The 20,867-nt window shown below is 38.3% G+C and overlaps 1 protein-coding gene across 9 annotated transcripts in view; it reads left to right on the top strand.

Moving 5' to 3' along the window:
• The first annotated feature begins 450 nt into the window (after window positions 1-450).
• prom1b (prominin 1 b) overlaps window positions 451-20,867 on the top strand; it is a 28,070-nt gene continuing 7,653 nt past the window's right edge. For 4 of the 9 annotated variants that reach the window (XR_008607852.1, XR_008607850.1, XM_055056608.1 and 1 more), the window contains exons 1-16: window positions 451-1,030; window positions 11,618-11,679; window positions 12,203-12,229; window positions 12,298-12,503; window positions 14,880-15,000; window positions 15,107-15,170; window positions 15,370-15,459; window positions 15,586-15,609; window positions 16,611-16,828; window positions 17,671-17,745; window positions 17,846-17,909; window positions 18,030-18,038; window positions 18,596-18,755; window positions 18,993-19,145; window positions 19,924-20,047; window positions 20,178-20,281. Coding sequence is in view for 2 of the 9 variants with exons in the window: in XM_055056608.1 (XP_054912583.1) it covers window positions 760-1,030; window positions 11,618-11,679; window positions 12,203-12,229; window positions 12,298-12,503; window positions 14,880-15,000; window positions 15,107-15,170; window positions 15,370-15,459; window positions 15,586-15,609; window positions 16,611-16,828; window positions 17,671-17,745; window positions 17,846-17,909; window positions 18,030-18,038; window positions 18,596-18,755; window positions 18,993-19,145; window positions 19,924-20,047; window positions 20,178-20,281 (1,772 nt within the window). In the remaining 7 variants the exon portion in view is untranslated. The remainder of the gene's footprint in view (window positions 1,031-11,617; window positions 11,680-12,202; window positions 12,230-12,297; window positions 12,504-14,879; window positions 15,001-15,106; window positions 15,171-15,369; window positions 15,460-15,585; window positions 15,610-16,610; window positions 16,829-17,670; window positions 17,746-17,845; window positions 17,910-18,029; window positions 18,039-18,595; window positions 18,756-18,992; window positions 19,146-19,923; window positions 20,048-20,177; window positions 20,282-20,867) is intronic. The other 5 variants (XR_008607856.1, XR_008607853.1, XR_008607854.1 and 2 more) reach the window with 3 other exon arrangements.

The raw sequence follows: 20,867 nt of genomic DNA, 5'->3' as shown, positions 1-20,867 counted from the left end.
GTATGAATCTGTCCGAAACCACAGAGAAACTGGAACATTATGATCTAGAAAAGTAAGCTTTAGACAGCTTGTAGAACAAAAGCAGCACAATGTAGCAAATAATCACACCAAAGCAAATTCCTGCAACATTAGACTGTAGGCTTTAGAAATATAGGTTGAAAATAATCTTAACGTGTGAAACAGCTGTTTAGTTTTTTTTTTCTCCAATAAGAAAAATATAAGAAAATTAGTAATTGTTGGCAAACTTGTTTCTTCTTATTTGCTTTGAATAACTTTTTCCCCCTGAGGATTTGAAAATGCATGTCTTTCTATCTGCTCAGCTCATCTTTGATACTAAATGTTTTCTGTCTCCATCATCAAGTGGACGCTCCGGGTCACGCGCCGCAGATGCGCGCATCGAATTTTCCAGCGGGCACGAGCGCGGTTGAGCCCTTTCTGTCCGTGCACGTGTGAGATTAGGCTGCTCTGAGCTCGCGGTCGGTCCGGTGAACGCGAGGACACCGGCTGGCAGAGTGAGAACCCCACACACCGCGGCAGGTCCTCCGGGAAGGATGTCCATGATGAGTCCGTGGAGGAGAACGACCAGAGCCTAGCGGCTGCTTCCTCACCGACCGACCGCTGGATGTTAAAGGTGTTTCCGGTCCTGCGGGAGGAACAGGTGTCAGCCGCGCTCTCCAACCTGACTGGGACAGCAGGGTGTCCACTGGGTCTCTGGTCTTCTGGTGCTTTTTCCCCCCACTTCTTCTTCGTCTCTGAGCCATGTTGTGGACGCGGTGGCTCGTCCTGCTGCTCTGGTGGGGGGCCACCTGCGCAGAGCAGCAGGCGGAAGAGAGGGAAGGTCAGCGGGCGGAGGTCAGGGCCGACCCCCGCAGGCAGCGCTCCCCTCCGCCGGTGGAGCCGCTGGACTTTGGGTTTGTTCCCGCAGCGGTTTATAATACCCACGCTTACTACGAGCCGGGGACCATCGGAATCCTTTTCCACATGGTCCACGCGTTTCTATACGTGGTTCAACCAAACTCTTTCCCCAAAGGTGAGATTAAAATATTATCACTCCATCTGCTCCTCCATTCTCACAATGCAGGCTGACTTCTTATCATTAATAGACTTCATTCAGGTATTATGAAGTCTAAATAAACAGACAGTAGCTTTATTACTAGATAGAATTGACTTTAAAAAAAATGTTTTTTTTTCCTAGTTTAATTTTTCCACCACAAAGTTTTTATCAATGCAAAAAAGAGAAGGAAATAATTAAAGAAAGAAAGAGAGAAAGACAGAAAATAAGAAATGAAGCACTTATCTGCATAAAATAACAACAGAACTAAAATCTCTGACATAATCAAGTTGGCGATTTGAACTGAAGGGCCAAAGCCAAACTGAGTGTTATAAGGTGGTAATGAAGTAAAATTTGATCGTTAAGTTATAAATCTGGCTGGTTTCCAGTGTATTTGTATTAAAGCATGGGGAAAAGTCCAAAGAGTGTGCAGGGCAAAAAAAAAAAAAAACATATTTTTTTAATATCAAAATATATAAAAAATATTTAGATATGCTATAATTCATAGTAGTATGGTTATTTATTTACTCTTTTAATTGTGACACTTTGAAACCTCCATACATGTAAAGTTCATGGTAGTTTACATACGGAACTGAATCATCAAAAGATTATTTGTTTTTTAGTGGCATATTTGCTGCGGTAAATTGATCATATTTGAACATTTGGATTTGTGATAAAAGGAGCTGGTGTAGCTGTTATATAAGTCAGTCATTTATGCATTTTATCCTGGACCCATGTGATGGTATGATGGGTCTTTGGAAGAGACTAAGCTGCGTAATGTATGGTGTTTGCAGATTTTCCTGGTTAAAAATTATTTTAAAAAAGTTGCTAAAACATACCTCAAAGACCATTGTGATATATAAAAGAGCAAAGTCCAAAAACGAGCCGAGTCCTAAAACAAACCACAGTGACAGGATGTATTTGCACAGTATACAGATCTTCCTCGGCCAGGTCAGTTCAAAAGTCACCGCTCATGAGGTAAAATACGTGGAATTACAAAAATCCATTTGCTTAATGGAAGCACATCTCACAAATGTTTGCGGTAGGATGAGGTGGATCTTTAGTCATATAAAAATAGACGTATTTTGCAAAGCTGCAAAGGAAACTCATTGCACGAGTCACGTGATCAACAGGTGGATGTTACTACTAGTGGAAACAACAAACAAGAAGGAAGCAGTAGGAGGATGATAGTTTGCTTTGTTTTTTTGTTTTTTTCAGACAATTTGCAGCTGGCTCCTCCAGAGCTCTCACACCATCACACAGTTGATAGAAGTCGCGTCATTCCAATGTGTTAAAGCCATAACTCTCTGTAAAATCAGAGAATATCATCCCTAAAACGTAGCCATTCCCAGGAATGAGGGGTTTGTCACACAAACATCTCCTCTAATGACTGATAGACAATGAGTGCTGATGCCAAGCCTGAGTTATGTTTAGGCCTGTTACAATAAACAATTATTCAATTCATCACATCATAAATTAAAACTAGCTCAATCATTTCCATTTGACGATTTATTGTTTTTCTCTTTTCCAAAAACTGAATGACAAAAGTTTTCAATTTGATGCTTTGGTCTCAACAAGCCCCGTTGCTGTAGGACATTTGTTTACAAAGAGTTATTATTCATTTTTGTTGTTGTTGTTGTTTTGGTTGTCTCGTTAATTTATTTGGGGATATGTTACAGTTTTAAATGCTCATTAGAAGTCAGAGTTTATTGATCTTTGCAAAGGTGTTCTTGCATTACTATGCCATTACATGTTTTCAGTGTTATTATTTATCATAAAAACTTTTGGGACAATTGGTTTTTGTTACAGGCCTAATTATGACTATTATTAATGGTTATTAATGGCTTTTAAAGTGAACAAACTTAATCACATGTGATTTTTATTGAATTTCTCGTTTAACGAAAAACTCCCCAGCTGGCAAAGGATTTTTTTCAACCTCAGTAGAATTTAGACAAAGATTTGTCCTGGTAACACAGCTGCCATCACAGTCCATAAGTGAACACTCCCTGGTTTGACCGGTGATCAGGTTTCAGACCTCTCGGCCTTTCTCTCTGTGTTCAGAGTTCTAACAATTGAACGCAGTTTGTTTTGCGCGTAAAACTACAAGAGGTCACGTTGGAGGATGGCACCGGGCAATTGGATTGAAGGTTTTAAGTTGCTGCCATTTTGGTGTCCAGTGTTATAGACGCTGGCTCGGTAAGCAATTAGCAAAATCAGTGCTTAAAGGAGGCTTTCTCTGTCACCTGCATCACCACGTAATACCTTAATCCGCCGGGCCATATGCTGCCACTGCTGCGGACTCTCCAGCGTGACTCACCGTCCCCACACACACACAAATACACGGACCACCTGGAGGGGCACGTCAACGCCCGCATTACATATCAGAAGCATGTAAAGTTATGGCGAACGCACACAGGCGGACTCTGAGGTGTTTGGAGCTGCTTAAGGAGTGCAGCAGATCAGTCTCACCTGCTTGCTACCTGAACTGGCAAACTCTCTGAGCCATTAACAAGTAAACAAGCTCACCTGCAGCACAAACAGGACCACATTATTAGGAGCTAGAAGCTAGTGGTGTGTGTCAGCAAATCAGGGAAACAAAGGATGAGGACGAGGGTGGACAATATGGACTTCAAGTCTCAGCAGGATATTTTGTTGTGGTATTGTGATAACACTAAAAGTGACAATAAGAACTATTTATTACTTATTTTTAGGTGTCTGTGACTGAGTGACAGTAATCATAGACCAACACACACTTAAAAAACATTTCTATTTGCAACATTCATCTTTAGCACAGCATGAAGAAGTGTCATTTTTTACCACTGAACTGCTCACAGTAAGTGCATTTAATCATATTTTTATATTTCTTGACACTCAATGAACAAACAGTGGAGAAAATTAGAGATGCAAGTTTTCAGTGTCCAGCGATTTGATTCCAATTTTTAGGGTCATGATTTGATTCAGTGACCAATTTTACTATTTAAATAATCTGGAGATTCTATTGAAGTTATGTAACTGACAAGAGGAAAGTTCTGTTTGAACAAATAGAAAATTTATTTCAAACATTTCCATGAGGTTCCATACAGTGTCAAATTCCTTCAGATTATATTTAAACAAGGAGTTTGTGTATAAAATGTAGCATAAATTACCAGTCTGAACAGTTCCAGGTGTCAGTCAATAAACGAGAACAAAACCAGAGAAAAGCCAGAGAAAAACTTCCTTCTGAAATATTGCTCAAGATTATGTTAACAATATCAATACATATGAAGTTGAAATGTGAACATGAAACACTAATAAGGTTTAGAAGACTGTGTAAGAACAATGCCACGTTCTCTTGTCCTATTAGACTGAAACAGTTAAAGCATATTTTAATCAAGAGAACAACTTCAGAAATTGAAAATTATTTTTAGCTCAAGACTTTTTATCTTTGAAATTATTGATTTTTTCGCCATTGTCAACATATCAACGAGTTTTACTGTAAACGAGACAATATGGCAGACTTCTAGTGCATAGTTTGTTCACGTTGTCCTCCTCGAGTTGTTCAAACTTTGTTTTTTTTTTTTTTTTTTTTTGAGGCAAAAAAATGTGACTCTTGAAAATGTGTAATTGAAAGAATAATTTCAGAATTGTAGATTGTTTCCTTACATAATTCAGCATCACTAGGTTAGGATTTTACATATGAAAAGTGAGAAGTTCAAAATGTACAGTAATTTGGTTTTAATGCCTTGAAGTAGCTCAGGGATACTGTAGGCCAGTGGTGCCCAAAGTCGGTCCTCGAGGGCCGGGATCCTGCATGTTTTAGTTCTCTCTCTGGTGGTGAGCACAAGTAAAGTGATGAGCACTATCTTGTCTTGAACTACTTTGCTGTGAAAACCAGTGGTTCCCATGGAAATATGAGAAGAAACATGAGAAAATAGCCATTGAAAAGTTGTACAAGTTGATCAAATAAGCTTACCAACCCTGACTGTTTCCATCCATCCATCCATCCATCCATCCGGATCTCTGTCAGGATTTATGGATTTACAATCTATGAATTTATCTGCCAAAAATTCACAGTGAACTTTAGTATTTAGAAAATTGTGTAATCGAGTTTTGATATGAAATATGGAACAGGGATGGTTTCTGCTACTTACACAGGAAGTGAGTGAGTTTTGGGTGTTTTGTTATCCCAAAGAACACAGGAAAAGCTCAGTCAAACTGATGTTAAGAGCAAAGAAAGTCAAGTCAATACAAACCCCCCCCCAAAAAAACAAGCATGCTAGGAGTTCTTCAAAAATATTCTCTTTGTTCTTGCTTCACACCTAAATATAAAATAAATCTTGGTGAAGGTTCATTTCACCGCGAGGAGGAATGTCAGCCTCTTTCTCTTAGAGGCGAGTCGGTTTCTTATCTCTTAGATGCACACAGGCTGGATTAGGGGATTAGCATCCACTGGGCTAATGCTAACAGTGGGCTGATACACCACTGTTACAGATGGCACAATGACACACACACACACACACACACATGGCTGGGCACACAGAAAGTGGGTCATACGCTGGTGTTGGTCCGTTTCACTTAATTACTGTGATTAGTTTTGGACATGTTTATCAGGAAGAACTTAAAAAGTTGACAAAGTTTACTGTTCACACTTATTGAACAAAGATGAGGACTTCTTATATAATGAGCTTGTTTGCCTCTTTGCTGCTCATACATTCAGTTTGTTCTCTTTTAGAATTTCATTCGCACTTAAAGTCAATGAATTAGCATCGTGGAATATATTACTCATCACGTTGGTTCTGCTTCAGCTCACAGTGGGTGTTGGAAATGTACTCTCCTCCCACAACCTTAAAACGTTGTAGCTCATAGAACATTTCTGCTGGTAAAACAAATCATGAAATGTGAGAGTCAATTAACTCAAGAAAAACATAGCTGAGCTTCTTTTCAGTCTCATCCCGATTCAACGTCCAGATAAGATTGTATCTCTGGCAGAAATTGGGCAGCATGTCTGGATTTTAGAGCCACATTTCCATCTCCACATCCTAATCCAGGCCGGCACCTTCAGTAGTTGACTTTGTAAGCATTTAGTGACGGTACAAAGGAACAGTTTTCTGATCATTGTCAAGCTTAGTTGTGCAGTTAAACAAACAGAAAACATAACATTACAGGAGTATAATAAGGAGAAATAATGGAAACTCAAGTCCATAATTATATATTTTCCAGTTAGTAATAATCAAATGTAACTCTAAACATGTGGGGTTTTAGCCTTGATTTAAAGGAGCTCAGTGCTTCAGCTGTTGTGCAGTTTTCTTGTTTGTTCCAGATTTGTGGTGCATAGAAGCTGAATGCTGCGTCTCCAAGTTTGGTCCTGGTTCTGACCAGAACCAGAGCCAGAAGACCCGAGAGATCTGGAAGGTTGATACAGCAGCAGCTCTTTAATGTATTGTGATGCTAAACCGTTCAGTGAATTATAAACTAACAACAGTTTTTAAAGTCTATTCTCTGAGCTACAGGGAGCCAGTGAAAGGACTTTAGAACTATTATAAAAACCATCCAGAGATGTCTGACTCAGGATGAGCAGCCATCTGCCTGGGGATGCAGAGAGCAGGAGGGGGAAAAAGCAGCACTGGTCCATCTGTACTTTTTATAGGAAACAAAAAACAAAAATAGTCAGGGTTAATGGAAGCAGTCGCTCCATCAAAGAACAAGAGCACAAGAGCTCTGGGCCAGCAATGCCTTTTATTAGAAAGAAGCGCAAATAAAATGAGCAAAATTAAAGACAGCAACAGCTCTAACATTAAGCTAATAAAGGAAACATCGAGCCAAGGGCAATTTATAATTAAATAGAAGGTGTTAGTTGATAGCAGATCAAGTTGATGGCAGTAAAAGATAATGGCTCTGTCCACAGAAGGGACAAACACACAGGACTGAAAGTAGTTTTTTTGAAAAACGGGAACAAATAATGTACGTGGAAGTATGCTTTATTAAAGGCAGCAACAGCTAGATCCAGCATGAAAGAGAAAGCCAGAGATAAGTACTGAGCCAGCGGTATTTTCTATCAGGAAAAATATGGAAGAATGCAGACATTTATGTGCTAATGGTGGAGAAACAATTTACCGTTCCAGGAAAACTGTTTGCTTTCATCAGTGGCCATGCTAACTAGCATTAGCATTCATGGTAGGCTATGTAGCAGTGAACTAGCTGCAATATGACAGAGAACAAGTGGGAGGGGTGAGCATGAGAGTGATTGGCAGCACAAAGACCCTCCTCCTGGCTCTGATTGGTTGCTACTGGTAGCACCGGGCACAAGAGGAGCCTGGTGATATAATTTATTATTATGTCATGACATAATGATAAATTAAACAAATATGTCAATAACATTTTTTTTTCATAAACACCTTTAACACGAAACACTTTTAACTTAGTACTGGTCTTTAACTTCATTCTGCTGGATCTACAATACAAGAAAAACCACTTGAATAATTTACTTGAAGACTATTAGCTGTTAATTCATTGAAAGGTGTTTTCAGAAGCGTTCTTGTTGCTACGTGAAGCTGAGTGATGTTACTGCAGTTTACATATGGATGCTGAGGTTGCATCAGGCTCCGTCCACACCTCCCAGTAATCTCTCCAAGCGGGTCAGAGTGGAGGATTGTGTTGTGCCTATTTTTATACTTTGCAGTAAGAAGGTTTTAGGTTCTGATTTACATATTAAAGCTGTGTGTGCTATTAATTACAAAACAACGCTGGATATTGATAAAGTGATGAAATACGGCAGCCATAAAGAAGGATCGCAGGCAGATTTTGTGTGAAAACCTGCAGAAAATGGTGGCTCTGCAAGTTCCTGCTGCGTTCAGACCTTCCATGTCTGATTCTGGTGGTTGTTTGTCCCTTTCTTCTCCCTTCTGTAACAGTAGTTACCTCTTATAAGGGGTCACTGAACTAAGCTGTCTAAGCTTTACTCCCCTACGTGGCTTACACTAGCTAAGCAGCTGAGCAACAAAAGGTGGCACCGGCACCACTCAGATATGCTCATAGCTGCAGAGTAAGCCGCAGCGTTTTCCGCCGGCGGCGTCTGCCATGTTCTCCGCAGTGGCACAAATTTCTAACGCACGCCAACACAGCAACCAAAGAAAAGCTAAAAAAATCTGTTTTCACTCTGAAGAGTGGATGGAGCTGAGAGGATTAACCAGATGGTCCCAGAAATATCCAAAACCACTGTTGCTTTTCGTTAAACTCACAAGAAAGGCTTATTAGGACGAGATTAAATGTATCGTGGAGAATTTACAGAAGTTGATCTGAGGTGCTAAAACAGTATTTAGAGACGCCCTGATTAGCCTGGCTATAGCCAGTACTGGTTAGAGGTTCTTTGATGTAGGTTGTACACTGTAAAACACAAGAAGTGCAGTTTACTTTAAAAAAAATATGCAAACTCGTCAATAAAAAAAAAGTCAAGTAATTAAAACTTAAAAATAATTTTAAAAAATAACGAGTAATATGCACAATTTTAGTTAGCGTAACTTAATAAAGTTGAGTATATTGTGATTACTTAAATTACACAAATCTTTACAAAGTTTTGGAGTCTGTCTTTTCACCTTAAACATTTTTAATTTAATTTTTGTGGCAAATAAAAAGAAGTTAAATTAGTCGCTGTTGGTGGTGAAACAATGCATTGTGGGATCCCTTGTTGGCCAATCAAGTACTCTTTTTTTTTTGCATAGACTCAACTTAAATACATTAAGTTATCAAGCAATTTTTTATCCAAAATTTACTCCCCTTGTTTCAGATGAGTACAACCAAGAATTAAGTTATATTCACTTGAAATATTTTGTTAAACAGAATGTTTTTTATCTGGAATGTTTTGTTATCAAACAGAAAATGGAGTTATGTAGAATTATTCCTATTTATGCACAGATGATTCCTAAACGTCATCTCATGTTTTCTGACATAAGCAAGTGCCTCCAGGTACAGGAGTTTGGCTGGTGTGTTTACAGCCTTGGAATGGTGGGAATTCTCAAATTTGATGAGTTTGGAGAAAAGGAAAAGAAAAACAGCAACTATTTTCTCAATCTCAGATCCACACCAGTGAAGACTTGATTGTCAGATTTGGATCTGCTGCTGGTTGATTGATGCAACTCTGGTATTTTTCAAAGATAAAACATTTTCCCAGATTTTAGCGGTAACAGTTTCACAAGTCAATAAAATTAGTAGACAGAATTTTTTAAACCAGCTCTGCGATGAACATCCGGAGAGAACAAAATGCTAAAATCAGATGTCTGTAAATAGAATCACTGTAGTTTTTTTCACACTTTTGAGAAGTTACTGGTTGAAGTTTCAAAGATTTAACTGATTCTATTGTCATCCATCGGGATGGATGAATCTGTGTGTAAGTTAAGAAAAGTGTCAATACTTGGGTCTGGTAAGAATAGGCCGTTGCTAAGCATCCTTGGGGTTAATCTGGGTCACTTTTCAGTCCTCTGATGGTGACAGCTGTGTCAGCGTTCACATGATAAACTGGCCTCCATCTGCTTGCTCTGTTTGTTTACACCTTCTGTGTTATTTTTTATGCTGTAAAATAATTTAATCACCTAAATAATTTACTGTGTTTCTGTTCAGGACTGTACTTTTACAGATATATTTAAGACATCTGATAATTCAATTAAACTTGACATTGTCTAATGGTAAATCAGGAAAAAGGGTGAACATAAAACATTTAATTGGTTTCTTGACACTTGAATGTTTTATGGACGAAATTAATAATATCATAGATGACCTTAGTGAACAAAAGTCAGTTTTCAAAGGGTGATTTAAACAACTAAGGGTGAAAAAAAAATATTCTAACTAGTATATAAAGAAATAACTTCTTCTTGAACTATAAATTATCAGTGACAAATCACATTTCTTGGCTTAGTCTGGAATAAATTTTCAGAAAACTGCAAAACAGCTGAACACTGAGTTCCTTTAAATCAAGGCTAAAAGCCCACCTGTTCAGAGCTGCCTTCGATTTGCAACTGGAACATTGATCAATGTATTTGATGTGTATTGATGATTTTGTTGATAGCATCTGACAGAATATAATGTTTATTGTTTATTTTTTAAATTGATAACTAAGTGCTAAAGCACTTTGAACATTGTCGCTGAAATGTGCTACACGAATAAACTTTACTTCATTTCACTTTTCATATCCACTTTTCATACTGCCTGACATGTAGATTTCACTTTAATAGAGCCTGACTGACAACATGAAGCAGGCAGTAAGACCTCAAAATGCAACACATGAAGTCCTGATTGAAAGACGCTGAAGGACAGATGAGTCTAGACAGGGTTACTTCATTTCTGAGGCTTTGGTCCTCCAACAGACCCCACTAAGAGTCATAATCCACAAATAGATCAAACACAAAACAACGATGAAACTTTCCCAGCTTACTAAAATGACTCCAGAAGCACATGGAGGTGGAAAGTAACTAGTTATTTGTCCCTGAGTAACCTTTTGAAAAAATTATTTAAAGGGACAGTATTATGTAAAATCAACTTTTGAAAAAGATACCTGAGGTGTGTCATTGATTCTTGTATGCATGTTTGGGAAACTCTATAATCTTCAGTGGTAACCATTCAGCTGTGCAAAACACCTGGGTGTACCTAGCCCTGACTTCGAAGTCGAAGCTCCTCCTCTGAGCTGCAGTTTCCAAGTTTCAGAGCAGCCCTCCCTCATAACTCCCCCACTCAGCTCCTTCAGACTAGCCAGCAGAAATCAGCAAACACCTGGTGGTAGAACTGCATGTCTGCTGAGCTCATTATAGGAACAGCTACTCAGTGAAACGCTGGTAAAAACCTTGTCAAAGTGTTAATAGAAGAGTGATCTGATGACTTCTTGAAGGACAAGTTTCAGAAAGAGAAAGAGTTTTTAAAGAGACAAAGACCCAATTTCAAAGTGTTAATTTACAAAGTCAATTTTCTGTTAAGTCATATTTTATATATATTTATATTGTTTTCTGCTGAATGTAACAGTTACTTGATTTTGCTATGAAAAGGAACAATATACCTGGAAACAATAATGACCCCTCTAAAAGAAAAAAAAGAGGAAATCAACATAAAAAGTGAATCATTTCAGATCATCAACAAACATCTGCCACTTTTTCAACCGCCTGGCAGATGAACTGTGAGCAGATGTCCTAATTGGAGCGTATGTGTGAAGGAATCAGTTTACCTGCTGAGTAACAGAGCAGGTGAGTCAACGTTCAGCAGGTAGGATTAGCATCAGCTGACCTACATACAGTAAACACACGGACAGCTGGAACTAGCTGGAGTCCTGCTGGTTCACTTTAAGCGGCTCTCAGTAAACACACAGCTGTTTGACGGAAGAGGAAACACCGTCACAATACTGTCCTCGGATATTAAAAAAACTGATTCCATGTAATCTGTCCTGTCTGTTTGTGAGCAGATAAATGGATTTTTTCCCCGCACTTCAGCTTCATTTCTTGTCCCAAACCTTAAGCTCTACTGTCTCTGAATCAGTGTTTATTATTGTCATAACAGTCTGCACATTCAAAGCACTTACATAAAGAAATTGTTTGTTTTTTTTTCTTTCAGATCTTATTGTCAATGTCATTCAGCAAAATATGGGAGGAATTAAAGTAGAAGAATGGAGTAAGGTATGTTGCCTTTTAAGAGTTTAAAACTGTAAGAAAAACTTCATTTTTCTCCAGTCATTAAAGCTTTGTGGATGAGGTTTTTACAGAGGCATGTAAGGGGCACTGAAAGAAAAACAGGAAGGCTAAATTTGCAAAAAATAAAATATCTGAAATTTTGAGATTAATCCTGGAAATTATCTAGGAGAAACTTGAAAACTTCTGACTGTGTAAAGACAAAATAATTGCTTGAAGAAAACTCAGAAATGTTTAGATTAATCTTTGACATTTCTGAGTTTCAAAAATAGAAAAACTTTTACTTTGGAAACTCAGAAATGTTCAAGTATCTTCTAGTTTATTTATGAGCTCAGTCTCAAAACTTCAGAGTTTTTTTCAGGGCATTGGAACTCATACAATAGCCGAAATATGCTGTTAATAACCATCTTCAAGATCATCATCTGAATTTGCTTCAGTAACAATATTTGCTGTGATTCTCATCCTGTTTTATGTTTCTGTTCTTCCTCCGTCCACGATGTGGCTCTCCCAGCCAGAAAACGTTGTCCTGTTGCTACAGGTAAACCCTTTCACTCCTCAGATTTCACCCATAGTCGCAGTCTGCTGAACCATCTTGTCCCTCTGCAGTGGATCCACTATGAGTCTGGATTCCTGATCTGCGCCGTCTTTGGAATCCTGTTCGTGGTCCTCACGCCGATCGTCGCCACCTGCTTCTGCATGTGTCGATGCTGCGACAACTGTGGCGGTGAGATGCATCAGAGGCAGAGGAAGAACGCGGACTGTCACCGAGGATTCTTCACCGCCTCACTCATCGCCACCACCATTTTCATCATGTGAGTGCTCCTCCTCCTCCTCTGTTCAACAGGCAGTTATTTCACCTCTTCATGAGATTTAGTGAAGAGGAAGAGCTTTTGAGTCTTGTCACATTAAGACCACCAACTTCAGTTTATTTTTTGGGGATTTACACTGACAGACCAACTCAAAGTAGTGCATGCGGTGGTTGAGAAATGATTCATGGTTTTTAAAGGGTTTTTTTTTTACAACCCATAAAAGTGTAGATGTATATTTGTGTTCAGTTTCTTCAGCAAAGAAATCACAGAACAGTTTTCCTGGGGAATTCTAGCAAATGAATAGGTTTTTATGTCAACCATTTTATTGTAGCTTCTAACTGGTGTATGTCTGTTCAAAGTCATTATCTTGCTGAAAATAAAATCTGCATTCAAGTTTTTCGCTGCCTCTAATACATTATCCGCCAGAAACGTCTGACCATTTTTCACATCCCTTTTTATTGCTTTTACATATAGTCGTGAGAAACAAAATTTTGCTTTTGTGACGAAAAAGATTAACAAGAAAAATCTTCCTATACTGTCGAAGTGAAACTGATTTCTACAAAACAATGACAATATTTAAGAGACTGCATAAATATTCACCTGCTTTAAAGTTAGTGTCTCCAGTAATTTTAGCATAAGTATTAGTATTCCAGGCAGCATTGCACCGTGAAGACTGAAGAACACTCCAACTAATTAGAGGAGAGGTTGTTTAAAAGCATCAGTCATTGGATGGATACAAAGCATCTCTGAGGTACTGAATATCACTGGAATTCAGTTGAATTCATCATCAACACATGGAAGGAATATGACTCATATGTAAAACTGCCTACATTAAACCATCCTCCATGAACCTGAATTCCATGAACCACAGAACTGTGCAAGTTGAACTTTTGAAAACAAATTTGCTTAATGGAAACACGTCGATTAAAAAAAAAATAAAACTCACAATTTTGCACTACGAAAGATATGCAAAATCAGCCATATTGACTTAAATTTTTGTCCATTTTAAAACAATTTTAGATCAAAACTAAACCACTTGCAATTAAAATGATTTTTTTGCTTGTTCTTTATGGAAAAGCACATAAGAACGTTGGCATCATCCAAGACTTGCAACATGCACAAAGCAGGATTTCAGGGTATTTTTCATGAAAACATTTCCACCTTTTCCAAAGTCAGATTTATCAGTGTCTGTCACTGTCCAAACTTCAACAAAAAAATAATTTTTCAAATCATAAAAGTCATATGATCAACAGCCCAATGTTACCACTGCTGAAAACAATGAAGAAGACGACAGGAAGTAGTAGTAGAATGATGGTTTGTTTTTGGGGTTACAGAATCGCTTTGTGTTACTGACTGACTGCAGAGGTCCTTGTGTTTCCCTCTGAATGAGGCCTTTCATATCACAAACCTGCTCATGTTCATACAGAAAGCCTGAGAGGACATTTGTTCTCTCATGAACTTTTTTCTCAGTTATTTTTTGGCCTTACTCCATCCCACCTCTCAATACTATTCATTCAGTACTGTAGAAATAAAGGAAAGTTTGACCGAATCATTTTCTAGCTCTGGAATCATGTGGAAGAAATAAAAAGGATTAGGAAAAAATGTTTACTCTTCTAGAGTTGATTTAAAACTGTACATGTAGATTATTTTGTTAGCTTTCGAAGGACATACAAAAGATCCGGAGATGGATGCAATATTCTAATATTTTTGTTGTTTATGCCGTACAAAAAGTGACAGAGACACTGATAAATCTGACTTTGGAAAAGGTGGAAATGTTTTCATGAAAAATACTCTGAAATCCTGCTTTGTGCATGTTGCAAGTCTTGGATGATGCCAACGTTCTTATGTGCTTTTCCATAAAGAGCAAGCAAAAAAAATCATTTTAATTGCAAGTGGTTTAGTTTTGATCTAAAATTTTTTTTAAAATGGACAAAAATTTAAGCAGAGAAGGACAGAAGCAACATCAGCTCTGTAATTTTTTTTTTCATGTGTACCATGAACATATCAGGAGTCGATTTCATTCAAGAATTAAGACTAACAATTTCAGACCAGCCCAACAAATTTCACCAAGAAAATTCAAAATTGCAAATAAGTGAAAAAGCACAAACAAAGCAAAACAAAAAACTGCACAACTGCAACAACAATGTTGAAGTTTAACAGCACAAAAATAAACACCGGAAATTCCACGTTTTATTGTGCTGACGTTTTTTAAAGAGGTTTTTAGTTTGCAAGAAATTAACGTTCTGTAATTTCAAAGATAATTAGTTTGCTTGATGCTGCAGGATTTCAGTTGAAGTTGGCGTTTTGCAGCAATGCTGCCTCCTGCTGGTTCATTGTGGCCGCTGCATATCTGACCCAGTCTTTATCTGTGTGTTTCAGTCTGGGAGTTCTTGTCGCCTATGCAGCCAACCATAATATCAGCACTCAGATCAAAAGCACCCGAAGACTCATAAACACCAACATGAGGGACCTGAAGACATTTGCTAACAACACCCCAGCGGTACCCTCTCTTTCTCCTATTCTCTCTCTCGCTCACACACACACATCCAGACAGAGAGTTTCATGTAAGACAATAATATTTTCTGTTTGTGTGTTTCCTCCCGCAGCAAATCGACTACCTGACAGCCCAGTACACCACTGCCAAGAACAAAGTCCTGTCAGACCTCGACAGTAAGATTATTAACATTTTTTTTGTACGGTAATATCTCTGGCTTTAATATTTATGTTGTCATAAACCTGACGTGTGGATGTTTGTGTGTGTGTGTGTGTGTGTGTGTGTGTGTGTGTGTGTGTGTGTGTGTGTGTGTGTGTGTGTGTGTGTGTGTGTGTGTGTGTGTGTGTGTGTGTGTGTGTGATACTGTGATGCCAGACATCGGACCTCTGCTGGGTGCCAGAATCCACAGCCATCTGGAGAAAGAGGTGGTTCCTGCGCTGGACGTCGCCCTCAGAATGGCAGGAGGTGATCTATTTTCATCTGACATTATTGACTATTAACACGAGTAATCACATTCAATCACATCCTCACGTCGCTGTTTTTGCTTCCCTGTTTCTATGGTTCCCCTTTTTCATTTCTGTTAACCTGAAGCAAAAGTTGAGAGTGCTATTAAAGGTAAAGGAGACAGATCTGGGTCCAGTGGTGCCGTGTTTGTGTCGTGTTTGTGTCGTGTTTGTGTCGTGTTTGTGGGAGTGTTAGAAACAGACCTCAGTGCAGTCTTTGTGTTTGTTTTGCAGGTGCATCTAAAAACGTCCCAGAAAATCGTTAAAACTTTGTAATGCAATTTATAAAACAAAACCATATCGTCATCTCCTAAAATAAGGTTGTTTTTCTTTTTAGTTTTTTTTTTTTGTTTGTTTTTTGCCTAAATCGTCTTTGGGCAAAAAATGACATGGGCCATTATTTTAGGAAGGTGATTATGTGTCAAATTGATCAATTACAAAATATTTTTCTGTTAATTTTGAAGATAATTGCTTAATTGCTTAATCAAAATCCAAATGTAAACGTCTAAAAGTAAAGCTTTATGAAATGAGATGAGCAAAAAGGATTGTACTTGGTAGAGGCTCCTTTTGCCTGGATTATGAAATTTGCTTCACAATCCTCTTAAGGTCGTGTTTCAACAACCTTTCATCAAAGTTTTTCCTTCCACTAAATTTTTCTGTGAAGCTTCTTTAATAGAGCAAGTTGTCAGTGATTAGCTGTGTGTGTTTTTTTTGTTGTTGTTGTTTGTTTTGTTTTGTTTTTTACTGAAGACGTGGTAAATTTATTAAAAACTAGATTTTGGATTTGTTAGATATAAACAATGATTATCAGAATTATTAGAAATAATGAATTGTTTGTAATTCATTTTACATATCAGCACCTTCATAAATTAATGGTCTAAGCCAAAAAAAAAGGCAAAGAAAAAAACAAACTTTATTTTTGGGAGGTGATGATATGAATTGCATAATTAGAATGTTATTAATAAAATAAATAATATTCTGATTTCTGTATATTAACCAGTGTATAGTGTTATATCTTGGTTGTGGATTTTGTGGTCAGTGTGCTGAGTGTAGTTTAATAATGACTTAATGTAGTTTCTGACTAAGTTCTGTGTCTCTGATTTTTTTTTTTAGCCATGCGGGAAACCAAAGAAGCTCTGGAGAACGTCAGCTCTGCGCTGGAGATCCTTCAGGAGGGAATGGGAAAGCTCCAGACCAGCCTGGCCGGGGAGCGTTCCTCTCTGTCCAACACCCTGTCGGACCCGGCCTGCACCAACGGAGCCGTGTCCCCCACCTGCAACACGATCCGCTCCACCCTGCCTCAGCTCGGAACCAACGCCGACTTCTCCAAGGTCAGGAGAAATACTTTTATACTAGAGGAGCTTTAAACTGGTCTGATGTAGGAATCACATCCATGGATCCAGTCTGATTTTCACATATTTCTATAGTAAAAAATGTCATAAGTTTACAGTGGACTTTTGTACTTATGCAGTAAAAAGATTCACTTGAACCTGAAAAAGTATTTTTTTTAATGAGAAATATGTGCTGAGCTTGTCCATTAAAGGAGCAGTACTGTGTAAAATGCACTTTATTTGATGAGCTTTGCCTCATCTTATAATGTTTTCCCTCAAGAAAATATACCTGGAGCGTTGCTTTGAATCTCCATGGCAACCGTTCAGCTCTGTAAAACACCTGGGTGGACATAGTCAACTTGCAGCTTCTCCTGCAGTGTCAGAGCTTCTGCCTCACAGAGCAGCCCTCCTTCATGACTCTCCTACTCAGCTCCTTCAGACTAGCCAGCAGCAATTAGCAAACCCCTGGTGGAACTGTTTATCTGCTCATTATAGGAGCTACTTCTCAGTGAAACGCTGGTAAAAACTTTGTGAAAGGGTTGACAGAGGAGCCATGTTGTGATGATTCCTGAAGATGGAGTTTCAGAAAGAGCAGGAGTTTTTATAGAGACAGAAGAATTTCTAGACACTAAATGATGAAGTCAAACTAGATATGTACAGCATTTTTATAAACAACTGGGGTAACATAGCTACTGCACTTGATTGTGCTATAAAGTGTTTGTATGTGGCTGGAAAGCACATAAAGTTGCCCCTTTAAACATTGTAACATTAAAATTACAATAAAAACATTCTTTATTTCTCCTGTTAACTCATGTCTTTTTTTTCTCTGTTCTCCCTTTCAGCTTCAAAATGTTAACGAAGCCTTGACCAACATAAACACTGTACTGAAAATAGATCTCAGCAACATTGTACAAAAGGTAACTGTTTGAGTCTGAGCCATCAGTGGCCTGCAATTCAGTATATGACCTGATGCCATTTTTCCTTTTTCTTTTCTTCTTCTTTTCTTAACGCCTGCAGGGTTACGCCTCCTTTAATGACACCCCAGCGATGGTGAAAGAACAGACCAAGAACATCGTCACAGGTAAACACACATCCCTGTGTGTTTGAGGGTGGAGGATCGAGGTTCAAGGAGATCAAAATGAACTTTGACTAAATGTTTCTCTCTTCGTTCACATGCATGCCTTTAAATGACGAACCACAGCTCTGCCTCGTAAGTCGCGTTCTTCTTTTTCTGATGCTGTTAAAATTAATTATACATATTTGGAAAACTTTTCTATATTGGATGGAGTTTATAATCTCAGTGTGAGAATGAAGAGAATCAATTCAGGGTGAAATAAAGAGCTACTAAGACAAGCAAAAAAATGTCAAAATTGATGATATGGAAATACGTGAATTTTATTGTATGTACTGTTATTTTGTGGGTTTTTTATTGTTTGTGTTTTAACATCAACCTACCAATGGGACTAGAGACCAACTAAAACTGAGTCAGATTAGACAGAGAGCATCTTTCAATATCTTGCCACTAAGTCCTATTTAGACCTAAGACTTTGACTGGGCCATTCTGGGACATTATTATTGACCTGTGTTCTCTTCTCGCCCTGCATTCAGATCAGATTCCCTGACCCTGGTGACAAAAAGCATATTCAAATGCATGATGCTGTCACTATTATGTATTCAGGACGATGTGAAGTGTTAGCTTGTCTTCCTGAGGAACAGTAAATGTGTTTCATTTCAAGTGGTTCTCTGTGTCGATGTGTGTTGCTGCAGGAGTGAAAAGCATGCTGGATAAGATTGGAAATGAGATCACCAGTTTCTCCAAGATGTTCCCAGTGGAATCCTCTCTTGCCAATTTCACCATTTTTCTCAATGACAGACACAAGTTCATCGAGTCGTTTTACCCCCAGGTGGACCAGATGGATTTCTACCGGTTGGTGAAACTTGATCCCACGACATGTTGAACTGGATTGTCTTTGTATTCTGATTAGCTGAGACTAGGTTTGATTTGCTTAGTGACAGCAGTAACCCATCAACCATTGCTTTATATTCAACATTTGAGTTTTTTCTGTCTTTTGTTTTTGTGTAAAACTTTCAATTGAGGCTCAGATGATATTCTGGCTTCTTGGTTTTGGAAGTAAAGCGTGTTAAACGTGTTTCTGTGCTGCAGGTGGATCGCCTGCGTGGCCGTTCTCTGCACTGTCGTCTTGATTCTGGCCTTCAACATGCTGGGCCTGCTCTGCGGCACCTGCGGCTACGACAAGCAGGCCAGCCCGACCACACGCGGTTGCCTGTCCAACACCGGCGGAAACCTGCTGATGGCGTACGTTGTCATAGCAACACACCAACAGATTTATATCAAGATGAGTTATGAAGTGATTGTGATCATTTACCTTTAAGAGAGCAGTAAATCAACTTTTTTGAGCTTTTTTGGAGCTTTACATCATGTTACAGTGTTACTCAGAAACATAGCAGGAGTGTTGCCATGACTATTTCATGCATGTTTGAGAAATGGATGAGATAGCAATCATTCAACTGTGCAAAACTCCTGGGTGGGCCTAGACACCTTGAGAGGAAGCTGCTCCTCAGAGATGCAGTTTCCAAGTTTCCAAGCTCCTTCAGACTAGCCAGCAGAAATGAGCAAACACCTATTGGAAGTATACATCTGCTGAGCTCATTGTAGGAGCTACTTCTCAGAAAAACGCTGGTAAAAATATTGTAAAAGGGTAAACAGAGGAGAGCTGTTGAGATAGCTTTCTGAAGGCAGCATTTCAAAAAGAACAGGACTTTCTTAAAGAGACAGAGACCCAGTTTCAATGTTGTAAATCAGAAAGTCAAATTTCTTTTAAGTCATATTTGACATACTTAATAACATCTGAAGTTAACATAGTTAATTGATCATGCTATAAAATGCCACCAGGAGCCTGGAAAACATATAATACATATAAAACATATTTTTCAAAAATGTAATATTACCTCCAAAATGTTCACAATTACAGTTGCTTCTTCTGACCTTTTCTCTTTTAGTAACCAAATTACAGACAAATTTGATAAGTTATAAATGTGTGTTTTAGAGGTTATTTTGATTTTCTTTCATTCAGAGGCGTGGGATTCTCCTTTATCTTTGCCTGGGTGCTGATGGGTCTCGTTACCACTCTGTTTGTTGTTGGAGGCAACGTGGAGAAGCTGATATGTGAACCTCTGGCCAACCGACAGCTGTTCAAGGTACCGAAGACAGAAATCTCCCTTCAGGAACCCTGAGTTTCTTCCATATCTGTTTCTTATATCTGATCAGAATAGTGATGCACAGTGGACTAAATTGTTGCTTTGTTGGTTCACATTTGTGTTTGTGCAGATTATTGATACGCCATTCCTGGTTCATCCTGAAAAACGTAATTTTCTTCCTGGGATGCTCTTCCAGAATCCAAACATTGACTTGACCCTGGGCAGCATGTACAGGTGTAGAAAACGCTCCTTTCTTTCATTTGAGTGAAATCCTGAAGAAACAAGGGCATATCTGAGCTGTAAAGCTAAAGAATTTACAAGAAAACAGATAAATCTCAGAAATTCTCCAGAAAAGACTAAGAAAAATGGGAAGTTTCAGTTCATAAATGTTCAACTTTTCAAACCGAGGACATTTTTCAAAGTCAAAATATTTTTACTTTTGAAACTTTAGAAAATATAATTTTTTTTCTCTCAGAACTTTACTTCTGAAACTCAGAAATATTCTTGTGTTTTCTAGACATTTCTGAGGTTCATGTCAAAATTTCAGGGTTTTTTTTCTAGGAAAATGTACTAGTACTTTTCTCTTTTTTCTATTTACAACGACCCTAAAACACAATTATACATTCCTTCTCAATGGCTACTCTAATTTTCCTTCGAATCCTGGATTTTAAATGTTTTTTATGTAAAACAAAAATGTGTGGGTTTGATATATTAGTACTATTTAGCAGATAAAACAAGTGATGCTGTAATCTGGTTTTGCACATTAATATCTCACAAAATTGGTCAAGAAATCTTCAAAATCTCTGAAAGTCTGAAAATG

Source organism: Poeciliopsis prolifica, unplaced genomic scaffold (genome assembly GCF_027474105.1).
Source record: "Poeciliopsis prolifica strain line A6 unplaced genomic scaffold, Auburn_PproV2 SCAFFOLD045, whole genome shotgun sequence".
In the NCBI taxonomy this organism is placed as follows: domain Eukaryota; kingdom Metazoa; phylum Chordata; class Actinopteri; order Cyprinodontiformes; family Poeciliidae; genus Poeciliopsis; species Poeciliopsis prolifica.
Note: the sequence above shows the minus strand (reverse complement) of the source record. Positions and strands in the feature narration are given on the sequence as shown.